Source organism: Grammomys surdaster, unplaced genomic scaffold, assembly GCF_004785775.1.
Source record: "Grammomys surdaster isolate TR1022 unplaced genomic scaffold, NIH_TR_1.0 169, whole genome shotgun sequence".
In the NCBI taxonomy this organism is placed as follows: domain Eukaryota; kingdom Metazoa; phylum Chordata; class Mammalia; order Rodentia; family Muridae; genus Grammomys; species Grammomys surdaster.
This window is the reverse complement of record NW_021604617.1, coordinates 785,969-812,749: the sequence shown is the minus strand read 5'-3', so window position 1 is coordinate 812,749 and position 26,781 is coordinate 785,969. Positions and strand designations below refer to the sequence as shown.

At 38.8% G+C, this 26,781-nt stretch overlaps 1 protein-coding gene across 1 annotated transcript in view; it reads left to right on the top strand.

The window, feature by feature from the left end:
• Positions 1-11,946: 11,946 nt before the first annotated feature.
• Positions 11,947-26,781, top strand: part of St6gal2 (ST6 beta-galactoside alpha-2,6-sialyltransferase 2) — a 30,393-nt gene continuing 15,558 nt past the window's right edge. The window contains exons 1-3 of the mRNA XM_028766797.1: positions 11,947-12,871; positions 20,547-20,644; positions 25,128-25,229. Of these exons, the coding sequence (XP_028622630.1) occupies positions 11,947-12,871; positions 20,547-20,644; positions 25,128-25,229 (1,125 nt within the window). The remainder of the gene's footprint in view (positions 12,872-20,546; positions 20,645-25,127; positions 25,230-26,781) is intronic.

The following is a 26,781-nucleotide window of genomic DNA, read 5'->3' as shown; positions in this document are numbered from 1 at the left end:
TTATCCTTTTCCCCAGTTTCTCCTCTGGAAATACCCTATCCCATTCTCCCTCTCCCTGCTTCTATGAGAGTTTCACAACCTGCTCACACACTCCTGCCTCAGCAGTCTAGCATTCCCTTATCCCTGGCTGGTCCCTTTTTCTATTTCTTTTTTTTTTTTAAGGTAAGAGTTTAGTGTCTTGTTTATCTTCAAAAAATAGCTTTTGATTCTTTGTGTTTTGTTGTTGCTATTATTGTTATTGTTGTTTCTATTTTATTAATCTTTGCCCTAAACTATACTTATTTCCATATACTGCTTTGAAAGTTGACTTAATTTTCTGAGACCTTAATGTGCATCATTAATGTATTTATTTGAGACCTCTCTGTATTTTTGTTTGTTTGTTTGTTTGTTTTTGAGACAGGGTTTCTCTGTGTAGCACTGGCTGTCCTGGAACTCACTCTGTAGATCAGGCTGGCCTTGAACTCAGAAACCCACCTGTCTCTGTCTCCCAAGTGCTGGGATTAAAGGCATGCGCTATCACTGTATCACTGCCCGACAACCTCTCTGTATTTTAATGTATATACTTGACCAGTAAGCTCTCTTCTTGAAATTTCTTTTTTTATAGTACATAGGTTCTCCTATGCTGTATTCATGTTTATATCATCCTTGGATTTCTTTCTTTGTTATTTTTTTTCAATGTCTGTCCTTCATTCAATAAACTCAATTATTCTCCTTGAGTTTGTGAATGTTCTGTACTTAATCTTGCTGTTGATTGCTAACATTCCACTGTGATCAAATAATATACAATTTTCTTGTGTTTGTTAAGACTTGCTTTGTGTCTGAGAAATTCTGAAGGTTGCTGTGAAGAATGTGTGTTCTGCACTGTTTGTGTATAATGTCCTGGGGATGTCTATTAGATCCATTTGATTCCTGTTACAACTTAACTCAGATATTTCTCTATTTTTTTGTGTGTGAAAATGACCTATCAATTGATCAGTCTGAGGTGTTGAAGTCACTATTAATTTCTGTCACTAGTTATTTTTAATCTTTGGCATTATATCATTCCTCATTTGCTTCACTATTGTTCCACCATGGCTTCCTCCTTATTGTATCATTCTGAGGTAATCTTTAAAACATCTTCTGTGAATACTGCTTGAGGGTTATTACATCTTTCTTTCAGAATACAAGTCCTCCTGGGTTTTAAAGTTTCATTAGTAAAATCGAGTGACTCCCTTTATATGCTGCTTGTTTCTCTCTTGTAGATTTAAATATAACTTTTTGTTCAGTATATTTAATATTTTAACTATAAAATGTTCTTTTATGTTTATTCCTGCTTATCACTTTAATCATATCTGTACTCTGTACTTGAGTGGGTATATTCCCCTTTGTTTGAGAAATTCTCTGCTATGATTTTTTTTGAAATGACGTCTTTCTTCTTCTCTGTCCTTGATACATAGATATGCTCTTTCCATCCTATTTTGTAGATCTTCAGTGCTTTGTTATTGTTTTATTAGTACTTATTTATCATTGACTAAATGCTCTAATTGATTTTGTATTTTTAAGGCTTCATATTTGGAGCTCCTTCTGTACTATTCTATGAAGACTTTGGGGGTGAATTTTTAGTTGACATTATTGAAATTTTCATTTCCAGTTCTTCAAGTTAGTTTTTTTGTTTATTATTTCTATCTCTTTATTGAATTCTATTTTCCTGTACAGTATTTAATTCCTTATTTAATTCATATGTTTATTTGTATTGGAATCCGTTCTGGAGTTTATTTTTGTACTCTTTGATTTCTTTGAATATTTTATAATCATTTTTTTTTGTCTGAGGTCTTTCATTGTATTCACTCAGATTAAGTTGTTGCCTTAATTTATCATGTTTCTTCTGATTTTTCCATTGAGACTTATGCATCTCTGGTTAGGTCATTTATTTATTTTAATTTAAGGCAGTCTTACTCTTATGATGTATATATTCATAATGTTCAAGATAGACCAGATTATAGGATTGAGTTGTGATTTTCCTATTTCAGACAGCTTCTCAAGTTATCAGGGTAATTCCCAAAACTCCTCTAAGAGTAGAATAATGTCTTAAAAATGCAAAGGGTAGAGCCAATTTGAAAATATAGTGATAAACAAATAAATAATAACCACCCTTTAAACATCAATCATTTTGGGAAAGTAAGCAGCAACAGTACTGTGCACATTGATATGTTAGCCTAGTAAAATGATTGTTTTAAAAATTACTTCCTATATTATAAAAAACAAACTAGAAGAAGGGAGGTAAAAGTTTTAAGGAAAGAGATGATAGGAGATAAAATTTATAATTACCATACTCTGATAAATGTAGTGTACTGAAATATCAAACTGTGTCCCATAAGTACATATATAATTATTATGGGAAAACTAAGAAAGAGAAAATAAAAGTAAAGAAACTGTAACTCCATGGGGCTGAGATTATTTTCATTTTATATACTAAAATAAAGCTTAAAATGCACAAATTCACCCAAGTTCATGTAGATGTGAGAGCTGTGGAGCTGTAGCCTGTTCCAGTGTAATCCCTGTGCTCCTCATTTACTTAAGAAAATCACATTTATTTGGATGGATGTGTGTGTGTCTGAGAAAGGTCAGTTTGGGGGATTTGGGTATCTTTATTCATCCTGTTGGTCCCAGGGTTCAAATCAGGTCAGCATCCTTGGTAGCAATCGCCTTTAACCACTGAGACATCTTTCTGTCCCCTCTTCACTATCATAAACCAGTATATTACACAATTTGTCTCTTCTTCACTGATATTATTGTCTCACTAAAGTTTTGACTAAACCTAAACACATTTTCTGTTTTGTGTTACTCTCTTAGCAGTAATTGTTACTTAAAGTGCTTTGGAAAGAGATTCATGTATGTAATTGCAATTAATGATACCCCTGTTTCATTTTTATAAATTTTATGATTGTGTTTATTATTTAAAATTATTGACTACATGTGAGAAAAAAGATTCCAATAAAGGAGTTTATGTACTCATATTTAATGACAATAATATTTTTCTTCTTTGGATCCTTAAATGTTTCTGCATGGGGCACATACACCCCTTCCCTATTACTCATTAAAATTTCTTTGCTTCGCTCAGAGGTGTTTAGTCTATATACTTCGATGATGTGTTTTACACTGTTACATAAATGGCCAGTCTGTGTGTTTGCTTTTCTAGCCTCTGATATCCTCTAAGGTCATATTTGACATTTGCTCATAAGATAGCACTAAGACATTTAACTTTTCTTCTATTTTTACTTTTCGTTTACATCATTACAAACAAATCCTCTTTCAGAGAGAGAAGCAAATTTCACAAGGATCCTCTGAAATCTTCTGCAAATTCCTTGAAACTCTATTTCTTTGGTTCATGTAAGAAACTTAATTTTCTGTTCTAGAGACATTTGGGGCTTTTACTTTTACTCTGTAGAATCCTTCTTATTCTCGATTTGCTACAAAGTCAGTTCTCCAAGAGCAGAGCGCCATGTAACACGTATTCACCCTTACCTTCAATTTAATAAATAATTACTGAATTATAGCAGAATGCTCTATAATAAGCTGATTAGTGCCCTGAATCCATTTGAAGATATGTATCAGTTCTTCTAGCGCTATTTTACATTTATTACTGAAGCAGGAAACACATGTCTTTATGTAGAAAAGATTTATTTAGTGCTTATAAGCTGTAGTCAGGTATTAATATTTGTCTAACCAAGGATACCTCAACATAGTTTCACTTAAGGCAAAGGAAATTCCTAGCTCAAGTGAACACAAGGGACCCAAACCCAAAAAGAGTAGAACCCAAAGTTTTTATGCCACTCTTTCTATTTGTACAAATATGACATCTATATTTTAAAGAAAGCAACTGGGCTCTTGGTGTGGGTCAGACTCTGTGCTGAGTGTTTCACTTCATTCATTCACTTCATAAGGCAATGTTGTATAAGCATAGCTATGGACCTAGGTTTGGTATAGAAATTAAGAGTCTAGTATTGTGTTTGAAAGTAACACTCTTCTTTACACAGAGATTTGTAGTCAACCCTAGTTTGCCTTTGCTCTTGTTTTTGATTTTGTGTGGTTTTGCTTCTTTGTTGGTTGGTTGATTGGTTTGTTCAGGTTAGCCTTGAACATACCAAGTATCCAGGGAAGTATGACCTTGAACTTCTCATTTCCATGGCAACTCCTGCCAAGTACTGGAATTACAGGTGTGAGCCACCACATATGATTTTATGTAGTAGTAACTAAATTCTAGGTTTTACCCACACTAAGGATTCTTTGGAAAGTCAGTCTGATAGTGGTTTGCTGGGGCAAACATGTCAAAGAGTGCTTTCCTGAAATGGGCACACTAAGTCAGACTTGTGAAGAGATGTGGCACTGAAGCAGACACAGGAGAAAGAGTATTCTGCTAAATCAAGCACATGAAAGTACATGTGATGAAGAATTTCTTCGCCAATAACACAAATGTATTGCTCTGCCTTACATTGCATAGTTGAGCCGCATTTGTCAGGAGAGAAATGCATCAAAAAGCTTCTGGTTGTGTGCTATAGTTTCTTGCCTCTTTCGCAGACTCAGACTGATTGGCAGAGACAGTTGAGACAGATGCACATGCTGAGTCAAAACGCATGTATAATCAAGACCTGTGGAGGACACTTGTTTGGAGAATATAAAAAGGACTCAATGGACAGTGACAGATGCTGAGCTTGGCTTTCTTGTAAAGCTAGCTGTGAAACATATGTGGGTCTTACATCTTCATTGATCTTTGATTCCCTGAGGGAGGCACAGACTAGAACTTCTCCTGGCTTTCCTCCTGGTCCCTCCTGTTGAATCCAGTCCAGGCTGAGGCTTGGCTGTCTCTACTAGGTAGTGCCACTGCTACTGATTCCTGTTTGCTATCCCCACTCTGCTGAACTGGACTAGTGATGTATCTGTAAAGTGTTTTTGAGTGAATAAGCTGCCTCTACTAACCTGTGAACTGAACTGCAGATTTCCAGACAACACAGATGGGAGTTACTCCAAAGAACCTTTCTAAATAGGTCCATTTTCCCATATCTTGTTTTTTTCTACTACTTCTGGTGGATGGTGGGCAAAAAGAGAGTTTAAAGCATTTAAGAACCATCATTAAAAATAGACTTTGAAAAAATTAAAGTTACAACATTGCTTTTTGAAAAAAATGGGAGCCTATGCTTGTATAGAACTCTCTTTTAAGAGCCAACTTTGGCCATCTCTATGTTTTGTCCAAGCCCAATTATATTTTAAGAGTCTATGTAAACCTTTCAAGTCTCAAGGGCAGGCCTGCAACTTCATATCTTCTTCCCAATTAATCATCAGTACTGTCAATCTCTGACACTATTAATGATACTGTTATGCTTGCAGACAGGAGTCTAGCATGGCTGTTCTCTGAGAAGTTCCATCAAGCAGGTAACTCAGATAGATATAGACACCCACAGCCAAAAATGTAGATGGAGCTTAGGAACCCTTATGGAAGAATAGGAGGGAGGGTTACAGGCCCTGACAGAGATAGGAACTTCACAGAAGACCAACAGAGTCAACTAACCTGGACCCTTGGGGCTATCTGAGACTGAACCACCAACCAAAGAGCATACACAAGCTGGACCTAGGTCTCCCAGCATATAAGTATTTGATGTGCAGAGTGGTTTTAATGTGGGTTCCAAACAACTCTAGCCCGGGCTATCCCAAAAGTTATTCCTATACATGGAATATGTTCTTCTAGCTGGCCTGGATTGTCTGGCCTTCGTGGGAGAGGATGTGCCTAGCCTGGAAGACTTGATGTGCTAGGGTGTGAGGATACCCAGGGGGCCTCGCCTCCTTAGAGGAGAAAGGGAAGGGTGAGAAGAAGGATTGTGGGAGGAGGCGACTAGGAGAGGGGCAGTGAGTGAGATGTAAAGTGAATAAGTAAAATAAATAAATAAATAAATAAATAAATAAATAATAAATAATCAGTGCTGAAACAAATTGACAGCTTCAGCTATAAGCCTTGGTACATTATTGATGCAAACTGTAAATATTTAAGTGGTAATGAATATAAAACAAAGAGACGTTATGTCCATAGCCTGAATGCTGTTTCTGGAAGAGACTAGACCCTCACACTAAGCAGCTTGTGTTGTTTGCTTACAATACAACCAATGATAGTCTTCTGAAATCATTTTCCTTCCCCTGCTCTTACCCCACTGAAAGCTGCCTGAGAGACTCACATATATAAATTTCCCTTTAAACCCGTTTCCTATCTTCCTGACTCATCTGCAAAAACATTGTACTATAAACAATAACTGACCTAGAAATATATGTATGCCACCATCTTGTAAGAGCACCCTACCCTTAGCCAACCAGAATGTTTACCATCCTTGTGCTATGGATCCTCTGCACACATCCTGATGCAACAACAAGCCTAGGTGTTTCAAGGCATGAGATAATCACCACTCTTCCACCCTGATCATCAGTGTCCATCTCTAGGCCTTCTGTTTACTGAAGTACTCAAGGTTTGCTTTAGTGAACTAGGCATGCAAAAGGCCTAAATGTCTAATGCCTAACCATATGCATTCCTGGAGCCACCCAGACCCTCCCTGTAGGCTGAGAGGCATATACCAACAGGATCATCCTTTTTTTTTTTTTTACTTTTTTAATGCATACTTTAATTACATTTCAGATGTAATCCCTTTTCCCCATTTCCTCCCCACCCAGGAACCCCCTATTCTAACCCTCCTCCTCCTAGTTCTATGAGGATATGCTCCCACACCCACCTCTCCACCCACGATTTTCCCCACACTGGGGCGTCCATCCTTCACTGGACCAAGGACTTTCTTACCCACCTATGCCTGACACTGTCATCCTCCCCTACATATACAGCTGGAGCCATGGGTTCCTCCCTATCTGCTCCCAGGGTGGTAGTTTAGACCCTGGGAGCTCTGGTTGGTTGGTATTGTTGCTTTCTTCATGGGGCCACAAACCCTTTCAGCTCCTTAAATCTTCTCTGTCACTCCTCCATTGGGAACCCCATGATCAGTTCAATGGTTAGCTATGAGTATCTGCCTCTGTATATTTCAAACTTTGGCAGACCACTAAGGAGATACAACTCACAGACCACATGAAGCTCATGAACAAGGAAGATCAAAGTGTGGGTGCTTTGGCCCTTCTTAGAAGCAGTAACAAAATACTCAAGGGAGCAAATGTGGAGACAAAGTGTGGAACAGAAACTGAAGGAGGGGCTGTCCGGAGACTGCTCCACCTGAATATCCATCCCTTATGCAGCCACCAAAAGTATGGATGCCAGGAAGTTCATGCTGACAGAATCATCCTATTAAACAGTCAGGAACATAGGCTTTCCTGCTTTTGCTATATTTAACTAGTTCCAATCTTTTACTTGAGAAATACAGATTAAGAATGTTCCTTAGGCCATTTCACTTTCTCTGAGTGTTTAAGACTGAGTAAGATGTTGCTGCCACCTAGAGGAGGCTTGCAGTCATTGCCACTGTAGCTTGTCCAAGTAGCTTATCATTAATTGCACTGGCATCCATTATGAAAACTTACACGTTTGCCAAATTAGATCCTTTGAGTATGTAATCCCTTCCTGACATCTGTACTCACTCATATCCCCACCCTGTCACAGAAAAGATGCCGCTCTATCAAAGGGGACTGCCCTTCCAAAGACAAAGATTTGATATACTCCTTAAAAGGGGGCTAGTTCCCCATCACCACAATGCTCCCTGACCTGGCTGACCTTTCCTTTCTGTTTATCAGAATATGGCCTAAAAATGGGCTGGAACTCAGCTTTCTGTATTTATCTGTCGAGACACTTTCTTACCTTTACAAAAGTGAAGTAAGGAAAAGAGCCATTTGTAAAGGGGCATATGAAGTTGAGAGACAATAGATGAATTCTAGCTGGAGCACTTTATCTTTCCTCTCTGTGTATGGAAAGCCTTCTCAGGTGTAACAAGAGCTAATTTTAAGGACAAAGGTCATAAGGTCATTTAGCTATGGAAGTCCCTCTGTAGGTCACAAGTTAAATCTTAGATTTCAAATTGGTCCAGAAAATTCTTTGATACACATAAAAATCTGAGTGTTTTTGAGACTCACAGAAAACCTGGTCATTGGAGTTACACAAAACATATTAAAAGTATATTAACTACCACTACCATCAACAACAAACCCGAATCAAAACAAACAAAAAGCAAAAACAAAACTTAGTGCTAAAGCTTGTCAATCTCAGAGCTCATGTGTGACTCCATTATAGTAGCAAAGAGTTTAACTATAATTAAATTCTTTTCTTTAAACAAAACAGGAACTTAGCTGGGTTAACATCATGCCAAAGTGCACTGTTTGCAGAATTGTTTACATTTCATAATTTCATCTAACAACATGTGATAAATTTTGTCTTTGGGAAAGTATGATTTCTTTAAAAATAATTTGAAGAACTTAAACATTCCTCTGTCTAATTACGATTATCCTGAAGACAACTGAACTCTTTTTCCCCCATTTGGAAGGGGGATCTATATATTAGTTAAGGAAACCCACCAAGCTTTCTACATGACCAAATCAATTAGAATAATTATTTCTAGGGGTTATGGATAGATTCTCTATATAAAAATAGAAATTCCCTGCAAGTTTGTCCAGACAAGAAACAGAAGTAGAAAATGGGTGAAAATAGGAAAGAGGTAGTGCCAACAACAGAGAAAGTTCCCTAGGCATCAAAACCTTTCTCCTGGTAGATAATAATTGAGAGTGGCTGTGCAGGGCAGAGTAAGCCTCACTGGTCCAGTAAGCTGATAATCTTGCCTTAGCTGTTCTCAGGAAGAACGTGGCAGGAACTTGACAGTTTCAGTCATATAACTCTCATTGACAATATATACACGAAAGTCTGATTAGGGAGTACTTTCCACTGGCATCTGGGGACAGATGCTTTGCCTATGGATCTCTCATCCACCGCTGATGCCATTAATATCATACCAGCTAATGATGACTTATCGCAGTGAGTGCAACAGATGATTCTGTTTAAGTGATGTCATTATAATGGTTCAGATGCACTATAATAGAGGAAAGATGCTCTCTGTTGCATAACAAAAGTTTCCCTTCCACATGATGGGATGCTGTAACTTTGGTGCGGCTCACCTTTATGACCTAGATCTGTTATAGAATGTGTCTGATGGAGACCTGGAATAAACAGAGGGAATTCTATGTGTTTTGCTAGCAGAGGATCTGCCAGTGTCTTTGACATTTAATTATTTTGGAGAATGGTCTCTTAATTAGCATCAGAAGGCTTGCAGCCATCAAAGTTGCACCAAAGATTTGAATTATTAAAAGTTGAAGCCTGATTATGAGTGGAGGCAGCAAACCTCCTCATCTTCATAATTACTATGTGTCAGGATGTATGTGCATCTTACCCGATGCAGAACTGCTGTTCTTTGCCTGGGGATTTTTTGCTTCCTTTGTGAGCTCTGAGGATCATGGGAATTCTTCACTTTTCTCCAGTCTAGCACATCAGGGGAAAGAACAAATGGGGACAGGGCCTTGGGTTCTCTGCAGGACCTTTTCTTCTGGGTGTCCACAGACATCTCATTATTTCACCTCCCAACTGTGCCAGATGTTATTTCCCTTGACAGAAAAGGCTTCCCATCTCCTTTTCAAGGAATGAGGCATTTTCATGTAATGAAGCCAGGCTCTGATCTTAGGAATCATTCTGTGCAATTCAGCAGGTTCACCCTCAGATTTCTTTGGCCTCAGGTTCCTGCAGCTAGTAAATTATAAGGCAACATGAATTCATGTATCATGTGGAACATGGCTTTTGGGGCCAGAGGTGTCTGGCTTCTTCCCAACAGCTCAAAGCTGTTTTTTTTTTTTCTATTTTATTATACCCATGATTCTCACACCTCACATACCTCACCTTTATCTGTAGATTATAAAAATGTTCTCACAGGCTAATACTAAAATGATATTATCTTTCTCCTGTTACACACTCAAACTGTTGTTCAGAGCAGTGCAACCATTTCCATTTAGAAACAGGAAGGCAGGCTCTCAAATCCATCCTTTCTGTAGTGGTTCACTCTGTGAACCTTTAGTCTTTGTCATAGGATACTTTCTGAAATTCTGTTTCAAATATTCATATTCCTTGTGATAGAACTATGCTCATTATCACAAACTCCTACAAAACTGTAGGTTAGGGACTTCAGAAAGGCTAACGATGTGACATTTCTTTCTTAGTATTCGGTGTTGTCTTCCAACAAGAAAAGGAGAGCTGTAGATTGAGTTTACTCTTGAGGTTGGTAATTCACACAATAATACCTATATAACACAACCTCAGTAATACGTTGTCAGTGAAGTTCAATATAGCTCTATTACTACTGAGGTTTTTGTATGCCAGAAGTGATATTGCTCCATTTATCACCTTGTGGGTGTTGTGTATATAAAATTAAAATAATTAAGTATAACATTTTGTTTGGTTTTGTTATTAATTATATCAAATTATAAAGCCTAATGGATATTGTGGGAACTTTCTGCTTGATAGCTGAACCATCAGAAGTATGACCTGGTGATCCCACCTAAGGCTGGTATCTGGAGTGAGGGAAGTCTTATTGATATGGACTCCACTTGTACCACCAACAGGTAGCAAGTGATTGAATGAAATTGCAATGTCCACGGTTTTAGTGGAAATAGAATAATTGGTACAGAGGGTAGTGTTATGATTTCTAGTTGATTCTCAAAATACTAGAAAGGGCTCCTAGATTTTTTTGTTGGATATTATAACTCAAAGCAGTGATGGAGTGTGCCCTCAATGGACAGATTAGTTGAGTAACATAGAAAATGACACTCAAATCATGGTCCCAGGTTACACTGTAGGAAACTGTCCATTACTACTTTCTAGTGAGATGTGTGAACATGTAAAGCGTAAGCACTGAGAAGTTTTGACAGTAATTGGCATGACCATGACATACTGATATCGAAGAAAACACAAAAGTATATCAGTGAGTCGCAATTTGGGTGAAAATGATTCTTTACCACAGACAGACAAGCTAAATCTAGAAAATATAACTTTTCTTGAGCAGATATAAGCAGGTACGAGCAGATACTTTCAGAGTTTAGTGAGTCCCAGAGTCATGATGGGTTTGAGCATAATATTGCTTGCTATACATGTTTGTGGGCATATTGATTTACCTCTGTAGACCTGTTTCTTCATTTGGAAATGGATATAATAGTGCTTTCTGTTTTATTCAGAGATAAAAAGATCAAGAGATAACTCAGGACAAATGCTAAGTACAGGGATGGGAGCACAGCAAGGTAACTGCTTGCATTTCCTCTTGTTTTACTTTGTGACTCTGCTGGTTCAGTCTTGCTTGCAGAAGGGTAGGGCAATTCTTGAGGACATTGAAGTCAGCAAGGACCCTGCAGTGTTTGCCTGGAGCCACAGTCACCCAACATTGCTTTATTTAGTACTAACAGTGGTGGTCTTCTGATACGTTCCAGGAAGATCATGAAGAATTTAGAAATGCCTACCACTGATGCCTGTAAAATGTATGAGCTGAGACTTTGAGGAACTGCTAGCAGATATGAGCAGGCAAGCTGCTTTATTCTCCAACTTTGCCTCACCTAAATAGACTTCTGTTAGAGGCAAAGAGAAGGTACAAAAATAAATCCTCACAAGAATGTTCAAGCTAGAAATGGCAGACATGTCCAGAGTCTCTTAGGAAATATTTATTTTTCTCAAGATTTTGCTGAGATGCTATGACCCCTTGTCTATCAGAAGTCAAGAGTGAAAGTAGGGGAGAAGAGAATTCTGTTTTTCTGATGCCCCCCCCCCACTTCAGTCTACTTTTGATTAAATACTCCCCCAGCAGTGTCTGAGCAGATTTCTTATGCTAACCCGGTTCCTGTCTTTTTCAGGTATTGCCCACCTTGCAGTGCTTTAGAACCAACCCCAAGGTGAAGTGCTAGCCCCGAAGATCTGCAATGAAACCACACTTGAAGCAATGGCGACAACGAATGCTCTTTGGAATATTTGTTTGGGGGCTCCTCTTTTTGGCAATTTTCATCTACTTCACCAACAGCAATCCTGCTGCACCTATGCCCAGCTCCTTTTCCTTCCTGGAGAGCCGTGGGCTCCTGCCTGTACAGGGCAAGCAGAGAGTCATCATGGGCGCTTTACAGGAGCCCTCCTTGCCCAGAAGTTTGGAGGCAAGCAAAGTGCTGCTGGACCGCCACCCTGTGAACCTCTTCCATAACTGGCCTGGGGACCCACAGAAGTGGGACCAGGCTCAAGACGGCTTTGGGGATGAATTTTTTACATCCCAGGTTGGGAGGAAATCGCAAAGTGCTTTGTATCCCGAGGAAGACAGCTACTTTTTTATTGCGGGTCAGCCTGGGTTGTACCACCACAGACAGGGTGCACTGGGGCTGCCATCTCCAGGAGAGACGTCTTGGCGGTCACGACCTACCCAGCCCAAGCAGGAGAAGCGGCGCCACTCAAGGCGAGCCAGCTTGCTTGAGGAAGCCTATGACAGCGACATGCTATCAGCCTCCATGTCCAGAGCCTTCCTGTACCGGCTCTGGAAGGGAACCGTGTCCTCTAAGATGTTGAACCCGCGCCTGCAGAAGGCCATGCGCTACTACATGTCCTTCAACAAGCATGGTGTGCGCTTCCGCAGGCGGGGGCGGCGAGAGACTCGGCGTACAGGGGCAGAGCTGCTGTGCGAGATGCGCAGGCGTGTGCGTGTGCGCACATTGGACGGCAAAGAGGCGCCATTCTCGGGGCTGGGCTGGCGGCCTCTGGTACCAGGCGTGCCTCTGAGCCAGTTACACCCGCGGGGTCTGCGCAGCTGCGCAGTTGTCATGTCTGCCGGTGCCATCCTGAACTCCTCTTTGGGGGAGGAAATCGGTGGGTCCCGTGGGTCAGTGGCCCCTTTCTGAGCTTTCTGAACTTCTAGTTCCAGTCTGGGGCTGTGTCCTGTATGCTGGACAAGCTTCATCCATCTTAGGAACCATAGTCATTGTAGTTGAGGAGAAGCAACCAGGGTCAGGGGCAACAGATGAGTATGGGGGAGGATGCTAAGGTCAAGGATGCTGGAGGTTGATTTTAGGGGTGCCACTCATAAAGAGAACGAAAATGATGGTACTGAACTCCTAAGGGCTAAACTCAAGTTTAAAGATGCTGAGGCGAGGTTGGCTGCTACTGAAAACCGTTTCTAGGGAAGCTTTAGCTGTAGTCCTGAACTGTTCTCTTAGCCTTTATTTGGGTCACAGCCCATGTATACAATGGGGACCTTCTCCTGGATGGTGAGCAACATGACCATAGTAAGACTGCTGTCTACCCTGACATACTGTCCTCAAAACCTCATGTATTTGGAAAGAATGGGTTTCCTACTTCCTCTGTGGCTCAATACTATACAGAAATGGAGAAAAAGATTTAAAGGACTTGGCTGAGCTTGCAAGTCAGAAATCTGTAGGACATGCTAACAGATGGGGAAAGTCAGACAATTTTAATGATTCATTCTTTTGAAAAATCCTCTAAAGATTTAATATTATTTTATGTGTTTGAGCATCTTACCTGCAAACCTGTTAAATGCGCAGTGTGTCATGTGTACTCCTGGAGTCAGTGGGGGCTAGAAGAGGACACCAGATATCCTGGACCTGGGTTTAGTTAAGGTTGTAAGCAGTCATGTGGGTTCTGGGAACCAATCCTGGTCCTCTGCTCTTCTCTTCAGTCCCTCTATGGAACATTCTTGAGGCAGAGCCCCTTGGGATACCTCTGTGTATGTTCTTAGTGCCTTCAGCATGAGGTCCAGTACCATGTGGAGAATAATCTGTTTTCCAAAGTGGGGAGAATCCCTTCACAGTGACAAGTCCTTCTCATAACATAGCCAGACTGACATACAGTGTCAACTTGGTTGAAAGGCATAGAGTAGGGTTGAAGTATATTTCCCACAGTGGAGTTTATATCTTGCTATAGATGGGCTGGCCTGGGCTCACCATCAGAATTCTCAGTTCTAGGTGGACAGTATTCATTTTCACACCCTTCTTTGCCAGAGAAGATACCTATTGTTCTATCCTGTCTCTCCTCCAGGTCTGATAGGTTCTTTTACTGGTAGTTTTAGACTTCTTGTTCTAGTAACTTTCTGATCAGGTATATTCCATTGCTGTGTTCATAAGCAGGGAGTTTGGCCATCAAAATCACTCATTTATTTCACAAGCCTGTATTTATTCCCTAACTGGCTCTTTGCTGAGCACAGACTACAAATGTGACTGAAACAGCCTCAGCTTTAAGCCTAGATGCAAAAGATCAGTTACTACATTCTCCCTGCAGATGGCAGTAGATCCTAAGTCACTAGTCTGGAAGTAACATTCAGGGGACATTGCTCCCCCATTATAAGTGAATAATTCGCTGTTTCTTGTATTCTTCTAAGCAGATCTTTTAGTTCTATGTCCTTGAAGAGTGATGGTGTCCTGCAGACAACCCAGACCCCAGCCTCAGCCCCTCTGTTTCTGGTGAATGAAATTAAGCGGGATTTTTTTTTTTTAATGTTAAAAACCCAAGGCAATAAAAACAAATCTGGACTTGTAGCATGAGGTCCCTGTGTCTCCATGCTGATACTACATCAAGCTCATAATAACACTATCCATGTGACACATAAGCTTGTAGCAAAACCCAGAGCAGAAAAGCCTGCAATTTATTAAGAAAGAGCAGTGGTTTAGAGGTCCCCAGGGTGAAATAACACCACAGCTCTTTCTCATTTCTGAAGACTAATATTAAAATTCAGAAGAGGAATTTAAGTATTATGCTTTAAAGCAGGCAGTAACTTTCTTCTGGTTTTGTTTAGCTTTAAACACCTCTGCATGGTAAATATACAATACTCAAATGATTCTTGCATACAAAAGTGAATTCTCTTATCCTTTATTTCTTCATAAATGCTCATGACTAGAGCTTTTTAAACTCTATTAAAATGTGGAAGAGGTTGTGAAAGTCACCAAGAGCCATGTTTCTGGGAAACATGAAAGGTCACATATGTTTGTTAATTTCTGTTATCCAAATTTAATTTCAAGGGAGTAGTTTCATGATTAGAATTGTAATGTCCCAAATGAGAATAGGCTTAAGGATTTGGTTGTTTATTTGCTATCTTGGTTGGTTTGTTCTGTCTTATTTTATGTAGTTTCAGATTTTATACCTAGAACTTTTAAGTCATAGAACTATAGCATTGCTCAGTTTGTCTAAGCAAAAAGCTTTTGTGTTCATCTCTGTAAGCTGGTGTGGCAGGACCATTACTGTACACCTCAAGGTTTGGCCTCCTTTCTGCTTACTTGATGTTCCCGTTGCAAACCTACATGATCTTTAATGGCTCTCAGAAAACATCATCGTCAACAACAACAAAACCCTTGGAGTGTTGGGCATATTTTAGCTAACCTCAAATTGCCTCCTCTGGATTGGCTAAATGAAGATCAGAAGGGCTGCCAAAATGGACATGGTGAAAATTTTAAAGCAATCCAAGGCAGTTCTATATTGTAGCCAACCCTCTGCCAGGAATGCTCCTTATCTAAACTCACCTGCTTTATTTTTTCAGAAGGAGGTCAGCCTTTCATCTTCCCCAGGTGTTTGTTTTGTGAGCATTGGGTCCTTTTCTGTTGGCCCCATTCTGTTAGACCAAGATCTATGGAACAGTTGTTTGGGGGTTGAAAAATATAGTGATTGTAAATGCCTTTACTGTGTATGTGTATATATAGCCTGAGCTGTTTTGGAAACATGGAACATTCTTTCCTGGAGTTATGAGAAAGTTTTTTGTCATCCCTACAACAAATGACAATTCCTGGCAGGGCTGTGAAAGCACAACACAGAAAATAACAGTGTCCTGAGAGGAGACATCACAGTCCTGATGTGGAAGACCACAGCTTGTGTTACTGGACAACTGAACACTGTCATGTAGGTGCAAAATAGGAGGTAGCTGGCAGAGTAAAGGGGAAGAACCTGAAGTAATTTCTGAAGCAAGTCACAAACTTCAAATTCTATATTATGCTGTGGAGACCCCAGATCATGAACAGACAATTCCAGTGTCCTGTGAACTGGAGAAATGGAGAGAGATGTATAGACAAACAGTATAGAAATGACAACAGGACCCTAACCTCACAGTGAATTACTTTTTGGTGAGCTGAGAGGAGGTCAAGATAGTCTGTTCTGCAGAAGCTGGACCAGGCCAAGGCACAGGTGTAAGACTAGCACAACTTTAGTGAGTACAGAGGCCAAGAGGAGGAAGAGGAGGACAAGGCAGCAGTGGCTGCAGGAAAAAAGCTGGCTAGGAAGGGAGGACGGCAATGCATAGATATAGTCCTGTGCTTTCAAAACCAGACTTTAGTTACTAATTGCAGTAGCAGTGCCAGATGAGATTGTTTGCTGTAGACAAAGCCCTATTTTTGTGTGTTTTAGCTGTTGTAAAATCAGCATCACCAAGGACACGTACATCTAAAGTCCCATGGGCAGAGTGTGGATTCTGCAGATGGGTCTCTAGGAATGGACAGCAATGTCTGAGACAAGGGAACATAAGGGCGGAAGTTTGATTTTAGAGGCATCACATGTGAGCCTGGGTTTTAGGGCCTCAGAGAAGTCAAGAGGCATGGGCAAGCCAGAGAGGAGAGGGAGAATGCAGTGGGAATTGATAGAGATAATTCATGGTTTTGTCCTATCCCTGCAGGCCCTTGACTGGTGTCTGGAAATTGCATGCTGTGACTGTTTAATTTTTATTTTCTGTTCAGCACAAGTCAGGAGAAAAGAGCTAGATGGAGACTTGGTGTCAGGACTTCTGGCATGCCTGGCTGCTCCTTGATGGGTTCTATTGTAAACTCAGCATAGCTCTACTGTGACCTAGAAATGCCTTCTCTAGAAGTGAGGCTTGACTTCATTCACCTTGTACTTCCTGTCTGATCTCCTTTTCCTCTAAGTATGAATGAATGGCTTAACTTCTGAAGATGTGTTACTATGCAGTCAAGTGTAGATTTACCAAGTGCTTATGGCTGGGACAGATGGTTTCAGATTGTTCACCTTTGGCTCTGTTTACTGACTGCCTTCTCTATCAGCAGACACTACCACAGCCTCCTTTGTACAAGTGACCTTGAGACTCTTGAGACCAGTACTTCTAAGGCATTCACTGTCCTCTGCCTTGTAACACTGCAAGATACTAAGTACTGGTCCATCTATGGCACATGTGGGTCACAACTCTTTTGAAGGTGAATAACCCTTTCACAGGAGTCACCTAAATACCATCAGAAAAAACAGATACAAATCATAACAGAAACAAAATTACAGTTATGAAGTAGCAATGAAAATAATTTTATGGTTGGGATTCACCATAACCTGAGGAACTATATTAAAGGGTCACAGTATTAGGAAGGTTGAGAATCACTCACCTGGGGCAATAAGCATTTAAACGTCTGGAGATTTATGAGGATCATTTTATTAATTGGAATTATAGCCAATTTATTGAAATATACACATTGCTTAGGATACTGGGTATGTTTATCAGACCATGACACAGAGACTGTGCCACATTGGTGGGCAGTATGGCTTTGGGCAACATGGTTACCTACAAGAAATGTTTGGAAAGTTGGTGTCATGCTTGTTGCCCAGCCTTGTGCTCAAATCCTTCTGATCCCCTAGTAAGACCCTGAGCTGCTTCATGTCTCCCTCTTCTCTCTTGATTTCTTGATGGTTTTGTCTGTATCACTTCAAATCTCTGATTCATTTATGATTTTTAGGGCCCATTCTCTACAAGGTAAAAATCAATTTTTATTTATATCTCAAGATCTTTTCCTTTTCAATTTTGACATATGTCCTGGGAAAATGAAAGCAGTGAAGTATAAAACTGCTGGCTGCTGAGCACACATCTGGGGAGGGGCGCCCATAACACAGGTCACCATTGTTTCTTTACCACTAAACACTAAAAAGAATGAATGCCTTGTTTGCTGTAAATGGCTGTGATGTGGCAGGCAAAATGGGTAGTTTAAGGAAGTCTTGGCCTTCTCCTTGCAGGTGTTTTTCAGATCTTGTGTGACAAAGAAAAAAATGGGAAAAGGCACCTATACATGAGAAAACCCTGTGGGATGGAATTGGGGGATCAACTAGTCACTCATGCCATGAAATACAGTTTTTATTTAAAAAATAAGATGACTGACAGACAGACTTTAGTTATTTTGAACTGGACACTTGACAGCTTCCTTGTCAGAAAATGAGTTAAATGAGACTGTCACTCTTAGAAAGATAACTGACAGTATTTGTTGCAATGACAAAAATGAAGCTTCTAACTAGGAACCTGGAAGATTCCCACATGTGAAAACTGATGAGATTCATGCTTTATTTACCAATATGGTCTTTGGATGATTGATAGTGGAACATAACAATATTTAGGTTCATTGCCCAACTTGTTTCCTGAATATTCAAATTATGAACAACATTGCAAGATTTTTACTGGATAAAGACCCATTTTAAGAGCAATACAGAATATATTATAAAGGGACAAGCTAAGTGGATTGTTTGATTTATGCCCATTAATTTTAATTTCTATTAAAAATTAATTTTAGAAGATTTATAACTTCAGCCACAAGTATAGTACTTTCTACAAGGAAGATAGCTTGAATGGTAGGCACAGACACCAGACTGTCAAAAAAACCCCTGATTTTCACTTCATAATAAAAGTAGGATGTCAGTAATTTTTTGGACCAAATTTTAAAAAAAAAGTTAATTGATATGCTTTTGAGATGCCACAAGGCTTTTAACAAACTACCACTTACCAAGTATGAGTGAACCCTTAAAGAATATTCACAATTTTCTGGAAGAGTTTATAAAATCTTCTCTTTTTAAAAATCTGTGTACATGTGCATGTATCTGTGTTCGGCTCTGTGTGTGTGTGTGTGTGTGTGTGTGTGTGTGTGTGTGCCTGTAACATGTCCTGGTAACGATTAAAATATGAACTTATTGCTATGTATAATACAATCCTTATAATTCAAAATTTTAGATTATTATGTAATCTAAATATGATTTTAATTGTAATATAAATAAAGCAATTCACTGCAAAAATGCAAATCAGAGCTTAACTCATGTAGTCAAGTTGCCTGAAAGCCCTCAAGGGTTCTGTATTATCTTCACAGAGCTTAGATTTCTTGAAATCTTGAGTTTTATATACTTTTTTTCTTTTGAAGAGCCATGTAGTAAATATGTTAGGCTTTGTGGGCCATAGGATCTCTATTTCAAAGTCAGTTTTGCCAGAATAGACTGTCCTTTTTATATGGTTTTTACTTATGTCTGTTTTACAGCTTTATTCACTAAACCATGGTCAAGCCACATTTATTCTACTGATAATAGCTTGCCAACACTTTTAAACTTTGTCTCCAAAGAACATTATGAGTGTGTGCCTGCAAGCGTGTGTGTGTGTGTGTGTGTGTGTGTGTGTGTGTGTGTATGTCAGTGTGGCTAAGTACCCTTTGTAGATTCACTGTGCTCAGAACTTGTCTATAACAGTATCTTTTAAAATTATTGCTTTAGTGGGCATACATAGTAGCTTCTACTCCTTAGTGAGTAGGGTGTAGACTCTGAGAAAGGAACACCAGAACCCCTTTATAGAAAACAGAATGTACAAAATTTGACCACAGTAAGTACAGCATCCATGTGACTCCTAGCTGTGTCATGAATCTATTGAGACAGACACTCATACAGTCAAGTCACTGTGCTTGCTACAAGTTAAATTTGAAATATGCACGGGATTCTTAAAGCTAAAAACATCCCCTTACTGTTTGTACAAAAGCCTTGGCCACTGGTAACACTGCTAGTTTCTCTAAACTCCCTGGCATCCACAGTGGGAGGAGAGGCTTCATCATGAAAACAAGACATTTTCTTTTAAATCTAAACCACAAAAGGTGATAAAGCAGACCCAAAGGCCTTAGTTTTTAGACTGTTTTAGAGAAGGCAGCAAGACTGGATAGCAGTTCTTATCATGACCTCAGCTTTACATGCTACGAAGACCCGAGTGAGCTGCTTTTGTGCTCCCAGCATCTCTACCTGTTCCTGTAGATCCAGCTTCTAGATGTTTTGAAATTTTAATATTATACAGTATAAAAAATAACAAACATCTAAATGTAACAAGCAAGATAAGTCACCCGTAATCCATTGGTTTTGTGTATCTGTAAGAACAGATATACACACATAGTACTTCATCAAGAAACAAGGGGACACATCTGACAAAATCTATCATTAAGTGACTTTGTCAGTAGTGAGCCTCATATAGTATACTTGGAAAAATAAAATGTCACTGTTACTAGGAAGTATAACTTGGGACTACATTTATATCTCTGAGCTGGTATTGACTGGAGTGCCCTAGTGCTATGTGACTCTTGAGTATCCATACTAGTCTCTCTAGCCAAGCTGTCATCCAAAATCAAAGTCAAATTATCTTTGTATATGTATATTAACTTTATTAGTGGTTTCTAAGTTTCAGATTTTGCAAGATTTGTTTTAGTGCTTTTTTCCCTTAGATTATGTGATTTTCATAGAAAAAAAAATGTCACTTATGTGCCCTTAGATTCTCATGATGCAGTTTTGAGATTTAACTCTGCCCCTACACGTGGCTATGAGAAAGATGTCGGAAATAAAACCACAGTACGCATCATTAATTCTCAGGTAAGATGGATCAAGTGTTTTCTCTGTAACATTTTGTAGGCAAATTATTTAACTTGATGAGTGAATAGAAATATGGTCAGCATAACCACAATACCATTATTTTTATGGATCTTGTAGTCATGAAGAATTAGTGAAGTAAAATGCAAAGAGAGGAAATTTAGATGTGATTTGGGTACAAAAGATGAGTAAGACCAAAGGGAGCTTGGATTAAGCATAAAAAATGATTTTTACTTACGTGTACATCTTCTTGTTATTATAGATCAGTGGTTTCAACTTTCCTAATGCTGTGACCCTTTATTAAAGTTCCTCATGTTGTGCTGACTCCCATCCATGAAGTTGTTTTCATTGCTCCTTCATACTGTAATTTTAATATTATTAGAAATAGTTAATGTAAATATTTTTAGAGATAGATGTTTGCCAACGGTTTTGCTATGCACAGCTGCTGTCATAGATTATCATGATTCAGTTTATGAACTGCAAAATTCTATTTATTACAAAAGATATTATTGAAATAAGGAATGCAGTGTTAAAGGGATCAGAAACACATGAAACATGAGAGCTTGTAGTTGTCTCTGAAACTTCAGTTTATGATTTGGAAATTTGAAAAATGAAAGTAAGTTGCTTAGTGGGAAGCAGAAGTATCTCTTTTTTTATGTTCATAATGTCTTTTGAATTTGTAGAAAATATTTCCAGAACAAACCACAATTTCTAATTTCCATAGTTAGTAGAAAATGTAGAAAAATGAGATGACAAATGATTTATGGCGAACTGCTTGTAGGACAAGCAATTTTTACCCTGTACTGTTCACTGCACTAGGCAGCCTGCAGCAAAGTAAAAACAATTACCATATTTTCTTAATTCATAGTCACTGGTAGTAAGATCTGCATTTCATTTAGAATTTCTCAGAAACTGATAAACCTCAGCAAATTAAAATTCATGTGTCCTGTAAGATATATTCTGATTTCAAAACTATTAAGATATGATAAAATTAAAAATGCATCTTCATAATGGTGAATATTTTTAGTTTAGTTTTAGGTCAAGTCCACCCTGTTTCCCTCCCCTCTGAACTCCTACTAGTATTCCCTCTCAGTTTCATATTTTCTCTTCTTTTGATTTGGGTTGTTGTTGTTTGTTTTGCTTTTTTTTTATACCACAAAATGCACTTAGTGCAACCTATATGTGCAAGGTCATGGGTCCATCTTCTGTAGCTTTGGTATCCTTTCAGAAGATACATCCCTGAAAAAAACCTATCTCTCTCTTCCTAGAAATCATCAATTGCTAGTAGCTCTTTAGCTGGGGTGGGACTTCATGTCTACCCCCTCTCTATGGTGGAATTTTTCCTAGCTTAATCTTGTGCAGATCTTGTGCTGTTTTATCCGGAAAACATTGGTGAGATGTAGACATACACTGCGTATATCTCTTACACTCTTTCTAACCCTTGTTTAGCAATGATCTCTTAATTTGGGGGAGATGAGATGTGTTATATTCTCATTTATTGATGGGCATTCTGAAGTTTTGCATTCTATGCCTGTTCACGAGTTGTAGTTTTCTGTGCTAATCACCATCTATTGTAAAATGAAGCTTCTCTGATAATGATCATTGAAAGACCCATTTATCTATGGGTATAAGAGCAAGTCATTGATGTCAGATGCTAAATAGTTCTCTCCTAAAGTCTATCCACCATAAGTTCATGACTCGGTTGATTGTACCAAACATGAGTTCCATTTTATGGAAGGGACTGAAATCCAGTGAAAAAGTGGATTGTTATTCCCATAACTTCCGTTCCATTATTACACTAGTAGGTACATTCTGCTGAGCCAGTCTGTAGCTCTCGGGGTTTACATCTAGAGGATAACTTTTGACCTTCATAGCACTGTGAAAGCTAGTCAGTAGGGAATGAAACTTCCAATCAGTGCCTGATTGTTATCTTCGTGTCATTTTATTATTATTATTATTGGATATTTTACTTACATTTTAGATGTTATCTCCTTACTCCTCCCCACTCCTGCCTAGGAACCTCCTATCCCATCACCCCTCATCCTGCTTCTCTGCAAATGATCCCCTACCTACCCCCCACTCCCACCTCCCCACCCTTGAATTCCCCCCCACACAGGGTTCAGCCTTCATGGGACCAAGGATCTCCTCTCCTACCTATGCCCGACAGGACCATCCTCCCTTACATATACAGCTGTATCCATGGATGTCTCCCTAAGTGCTCCCAGGCTAGTGGTTTAGACTCTGGGATTTCTGATTGTTTGGTATTGTTACTCTCCTCATGGGGCTGCAAACCCTTTCAGCTCCTTCAGTCTTCACTCTAACTCCTCCATTGGGAACCCCTTGATCAGTTCAGTGGTTAGGTGTGAGCATCTGCCTCTGAATATGTCAAACTCTGACAGATCTCTAAGGACAGAGCTATGTCAGGCTCCTGTTGGCATGCACTTCCTAACATCCACATCAGCGTCTACCTTTGGTGACTGCACATGGGATGAATACCCAGGTGAAATGGTCTCCAGATGGCCCCTCCTTCAATTTCTGTCCCACACTTTGTCTCCATATTTGCTCCCATGAGTATTTTGTTACTCCTTCTAAGAGGGACCAAAGTGCCCCCACTTGGTCTTCCTTCTTCATGAGCTCCATGTAATCTGTGAGTTGAATCTTGGGTATTTTAAGCTTCTGGGAAATCAGTCTGGCTGTTCCTCAGGAAATTGGACATAGCATTACCTGAGGACCCAGCTATACCACTCCTGGGCATATACCCAGAATATGCTCCTACCCTAATTGGTGAGGAAACCCAATTACAAAAGAACACACATGGCATTCACTCACTGATATCTCCATGTCTTATGACTGAAGTAAGTGGTGTTTTTAGTAGTAGGGTCCTATCATTAGGTTCTAGAATGTAACCAAGTGCAGTGGCTATGACTTCTATTGTTTTATAGCCTATGAAGCTACACATAGGACAAAAAAAAATCCCAAAGAGATAATATATTCAGGGAACTGTGCCTTCATATCATCTACCCCACTTAATTCCATTTCATGTCATTTATGCTCTTTTACCCATCTCCCATCATCTCTTACTATGTTCCTGACTTTTTTAATTAATTAATTAATTAACTTATCTATTTTGATTTCTTTCTTTATTTTTATTGGATATTTTTGTTTTATTCATTAACATTTCAAATGTTGTGGTGGCTCACACCAGCCAAATTTGCTGAAGAAGGGTTACTGACTTCTTTAAGCATTACAATTTAAACATCCATATCTAAATAGAGAACCTTTAATGTTTGTCTTTCTGAGTCTCGGTTACCTCACTCCAGAATGGTTATTTCCAGCTCTAGCCATTTACCTAAAAGTTTATTTTTTTTCATATGAATAGTAAACCACTGTGTATATGTGCTGTATTTTCAATATCTACTCATTATTTGATGGACTTCTAGGTTGTTTCCTTTTCCTGGCTTTTGTGACTATAGCAACAATAAACATAGCTGATCATATATGTGCCTTTGTAGTAGTATATAGAGTATGAGGGTGTATGGGTCAGAGACTAGACCTATATCTAACCTTTTGTGGAACCTCTACGTCAGTTTTTATCATAGTTGTACCTGTTTGCAATCCCATCAACACCTAGAAAGAATTTCCATCTGACCACATCCATACCTGATATTTTTCTTTTTAAAATTCAATACTATTTTAGTCATTCTGACTAGTATAAGATGAAATGTCAAAATGATTTAAACTTGCATTTCTCTTAGCTGGATAACATGCATTTATCTAGCTAAGGATATTGAACATTTAAAAAAATATTTCTTCTTTTGATAACTCTGTTTGGTTCTATGCCACAATTTTTAATTTGATTGTTTGATTTCATGGTGTTTAATTTGTTAAATTCTCTGTATATTTTAGACATGAACACTCTGTCAGATGTATAACTGGTAAAGATTCTTTTCCCATTCTTTTGGTTGCTGCTTCACTCAAGTGATGGTGTCATTTGCTGTACAGAAGCTTTATAGCTTCATGAGGTCTCATTTGTCACTCTTCGGTCTTAATACCTGTAGTTGATAGTTTTTTAAAAAGATGGATGGCAGGTGAAATTAATGGATCCATCAAGAATTAGATAGGACCTGGGAGGAAGGACTACGACAGACACCTCCTAACTCAATTCTAGTTGTTTTTTATGGATACCTGTCTCATGTCACATATCAAAGGTAATTAGGAAGCCAGGACACTGAATTAGCTGAGGAGTTTCGTCTTGCAAGGGATGACAGACGTCCTTGATGCAGTTCTGATAAAAATGCAGGACTTTGTATATTTGGTTTTGTTTTATGTTTAAAAAAATACAACAAACTTTAAGCTTACTTTAAGTGACTTTCTCCCTAAAATCTGAGCCTTACTCTCATTTAATTGTGACGTGTTTTAAAAATATACTTTTGATGAAGCAAATACTAGTTATAAAGATCTTCATTTCCCCCCCATGTGCTTACAGATTCTGGCCAACCCCAGCCATCACTTCATTGACAGTTCTTTATATAAAGATGTTATCCTGGTAGCCTGGGATCCAGCTCCTTATTCTGCCAATCTTAACCTGGTAAGTGTTTTTCTTCATGTCCTAGAGCATTGTTCAGACAGTGTCTCTGTTTAATTACCCATAAGAACAGGTCACTGTTATGCACTAACTCTCCTGTGTTTCATGCACCTTTTTGACATCACTTAGAGTAGCATAGCCACTTTCTGCAAATATGCTTTTCCTCTGAGGAATAGAGAAATTACAGCATATATAAAGGCTTAGAAAGTTGTGGTTACACCTAAAATAAGACTGATCAAACTGGCAGTTGCCCAAAGGGATAGGATGGCAATAAAGGGTTTGGAAATAAAATATGTGTAGTTGTCAAAAAAATTATAAACTGTTCATTGTTACTTAAATAAATGTCTCTGACTTTCTTATGGGTGATTCTCAGTGGCTTTTTCTCAATGTGTTAAATTTTATGAAATAACCAATTACAAGCGAGGTTTTTTTTTTTTTTTAATCTCATGGCAAATTGTTATCTTCCCAAGCAGAAAACTGGCCATGTTGGATGGGACTTTATATGAAAAGCCCGTGGGCACATTTGTTTGTTTGTTTGTTTGCTTGTTTGCTTTTTAAACTGGGATCAGACAATTTTATGTTCATCCTAATGAGTGAGTGTCCTTTACCAAAACCAGGAGCATACAAATTTCTTAAGATGAATGTGAGTGACAGATCTTTGCTCCTTCAGGGATCATCATTTTTAGAACTCCTAGGATAGAATTGGCCACCAAGAGGAGTGTATGTGCTACTGTCCATCTTGAGCCTCAGGCTGGACATTTGCTTGACCTTATTACTGGTATTTTGTTTGGTTTGTGTTTTTTTCTTTTTTTTTCATTTTTTTTTTTTTTTTACCGGTGGTATAAATCAAAATCATGGCTCATTATTTTTTTTTAAATCTGCCTGTCAGATTTCCATTCCAGAAGCAGAGAACACAGCCTCAACAGGATTATGTGGAAAACTGAATTTTCTTATGACCCCTAGACTAAGAGTCAAGTATCAATGGATATTAGATATTTTTAGCTTTCTTCTCAAGCTGAAATACCCAGATTTCAGTTCTTACAGGATTTTAATTGACTGACCATGGGCTGCTGACCTTTTCTTTCATCTGTTGGGAACATGCAAGCTCCAGTCAGAGTCTTCCCACCTTATAGATGGAGACAAGCATGGTTAAAGTACAAGCAAGATGGCCATTATGGTGAGAGCTGAGCTACAAACGATGACATGGAAGGGGGCTAGAATGTACTTGATTCTTTCTTGGATCTCATTTTTCTTGCTTCTTTGCCATTAAGAAGAAACCAAATACATGTTTTTAAAGAAACAAACCAGGTTTCTCAGCCAATGTTACTTGGTATCTTACTATGCATTGATTGTATACCCATGGTGACTATTTGAAAATACAGAGCAGACTGAGCTAAGCCTCTTTTTACATCCTCTCGAAATCCTACATCATTATGACACTTGCCACATTTTTGAGGCTATTGTTTTAAACTAGTTTTATCTACTCTTTTATACAATACATACATGTATTTTACACAGTAAATATAGCTTCTCATTCTGATTCTTATTAATAAAT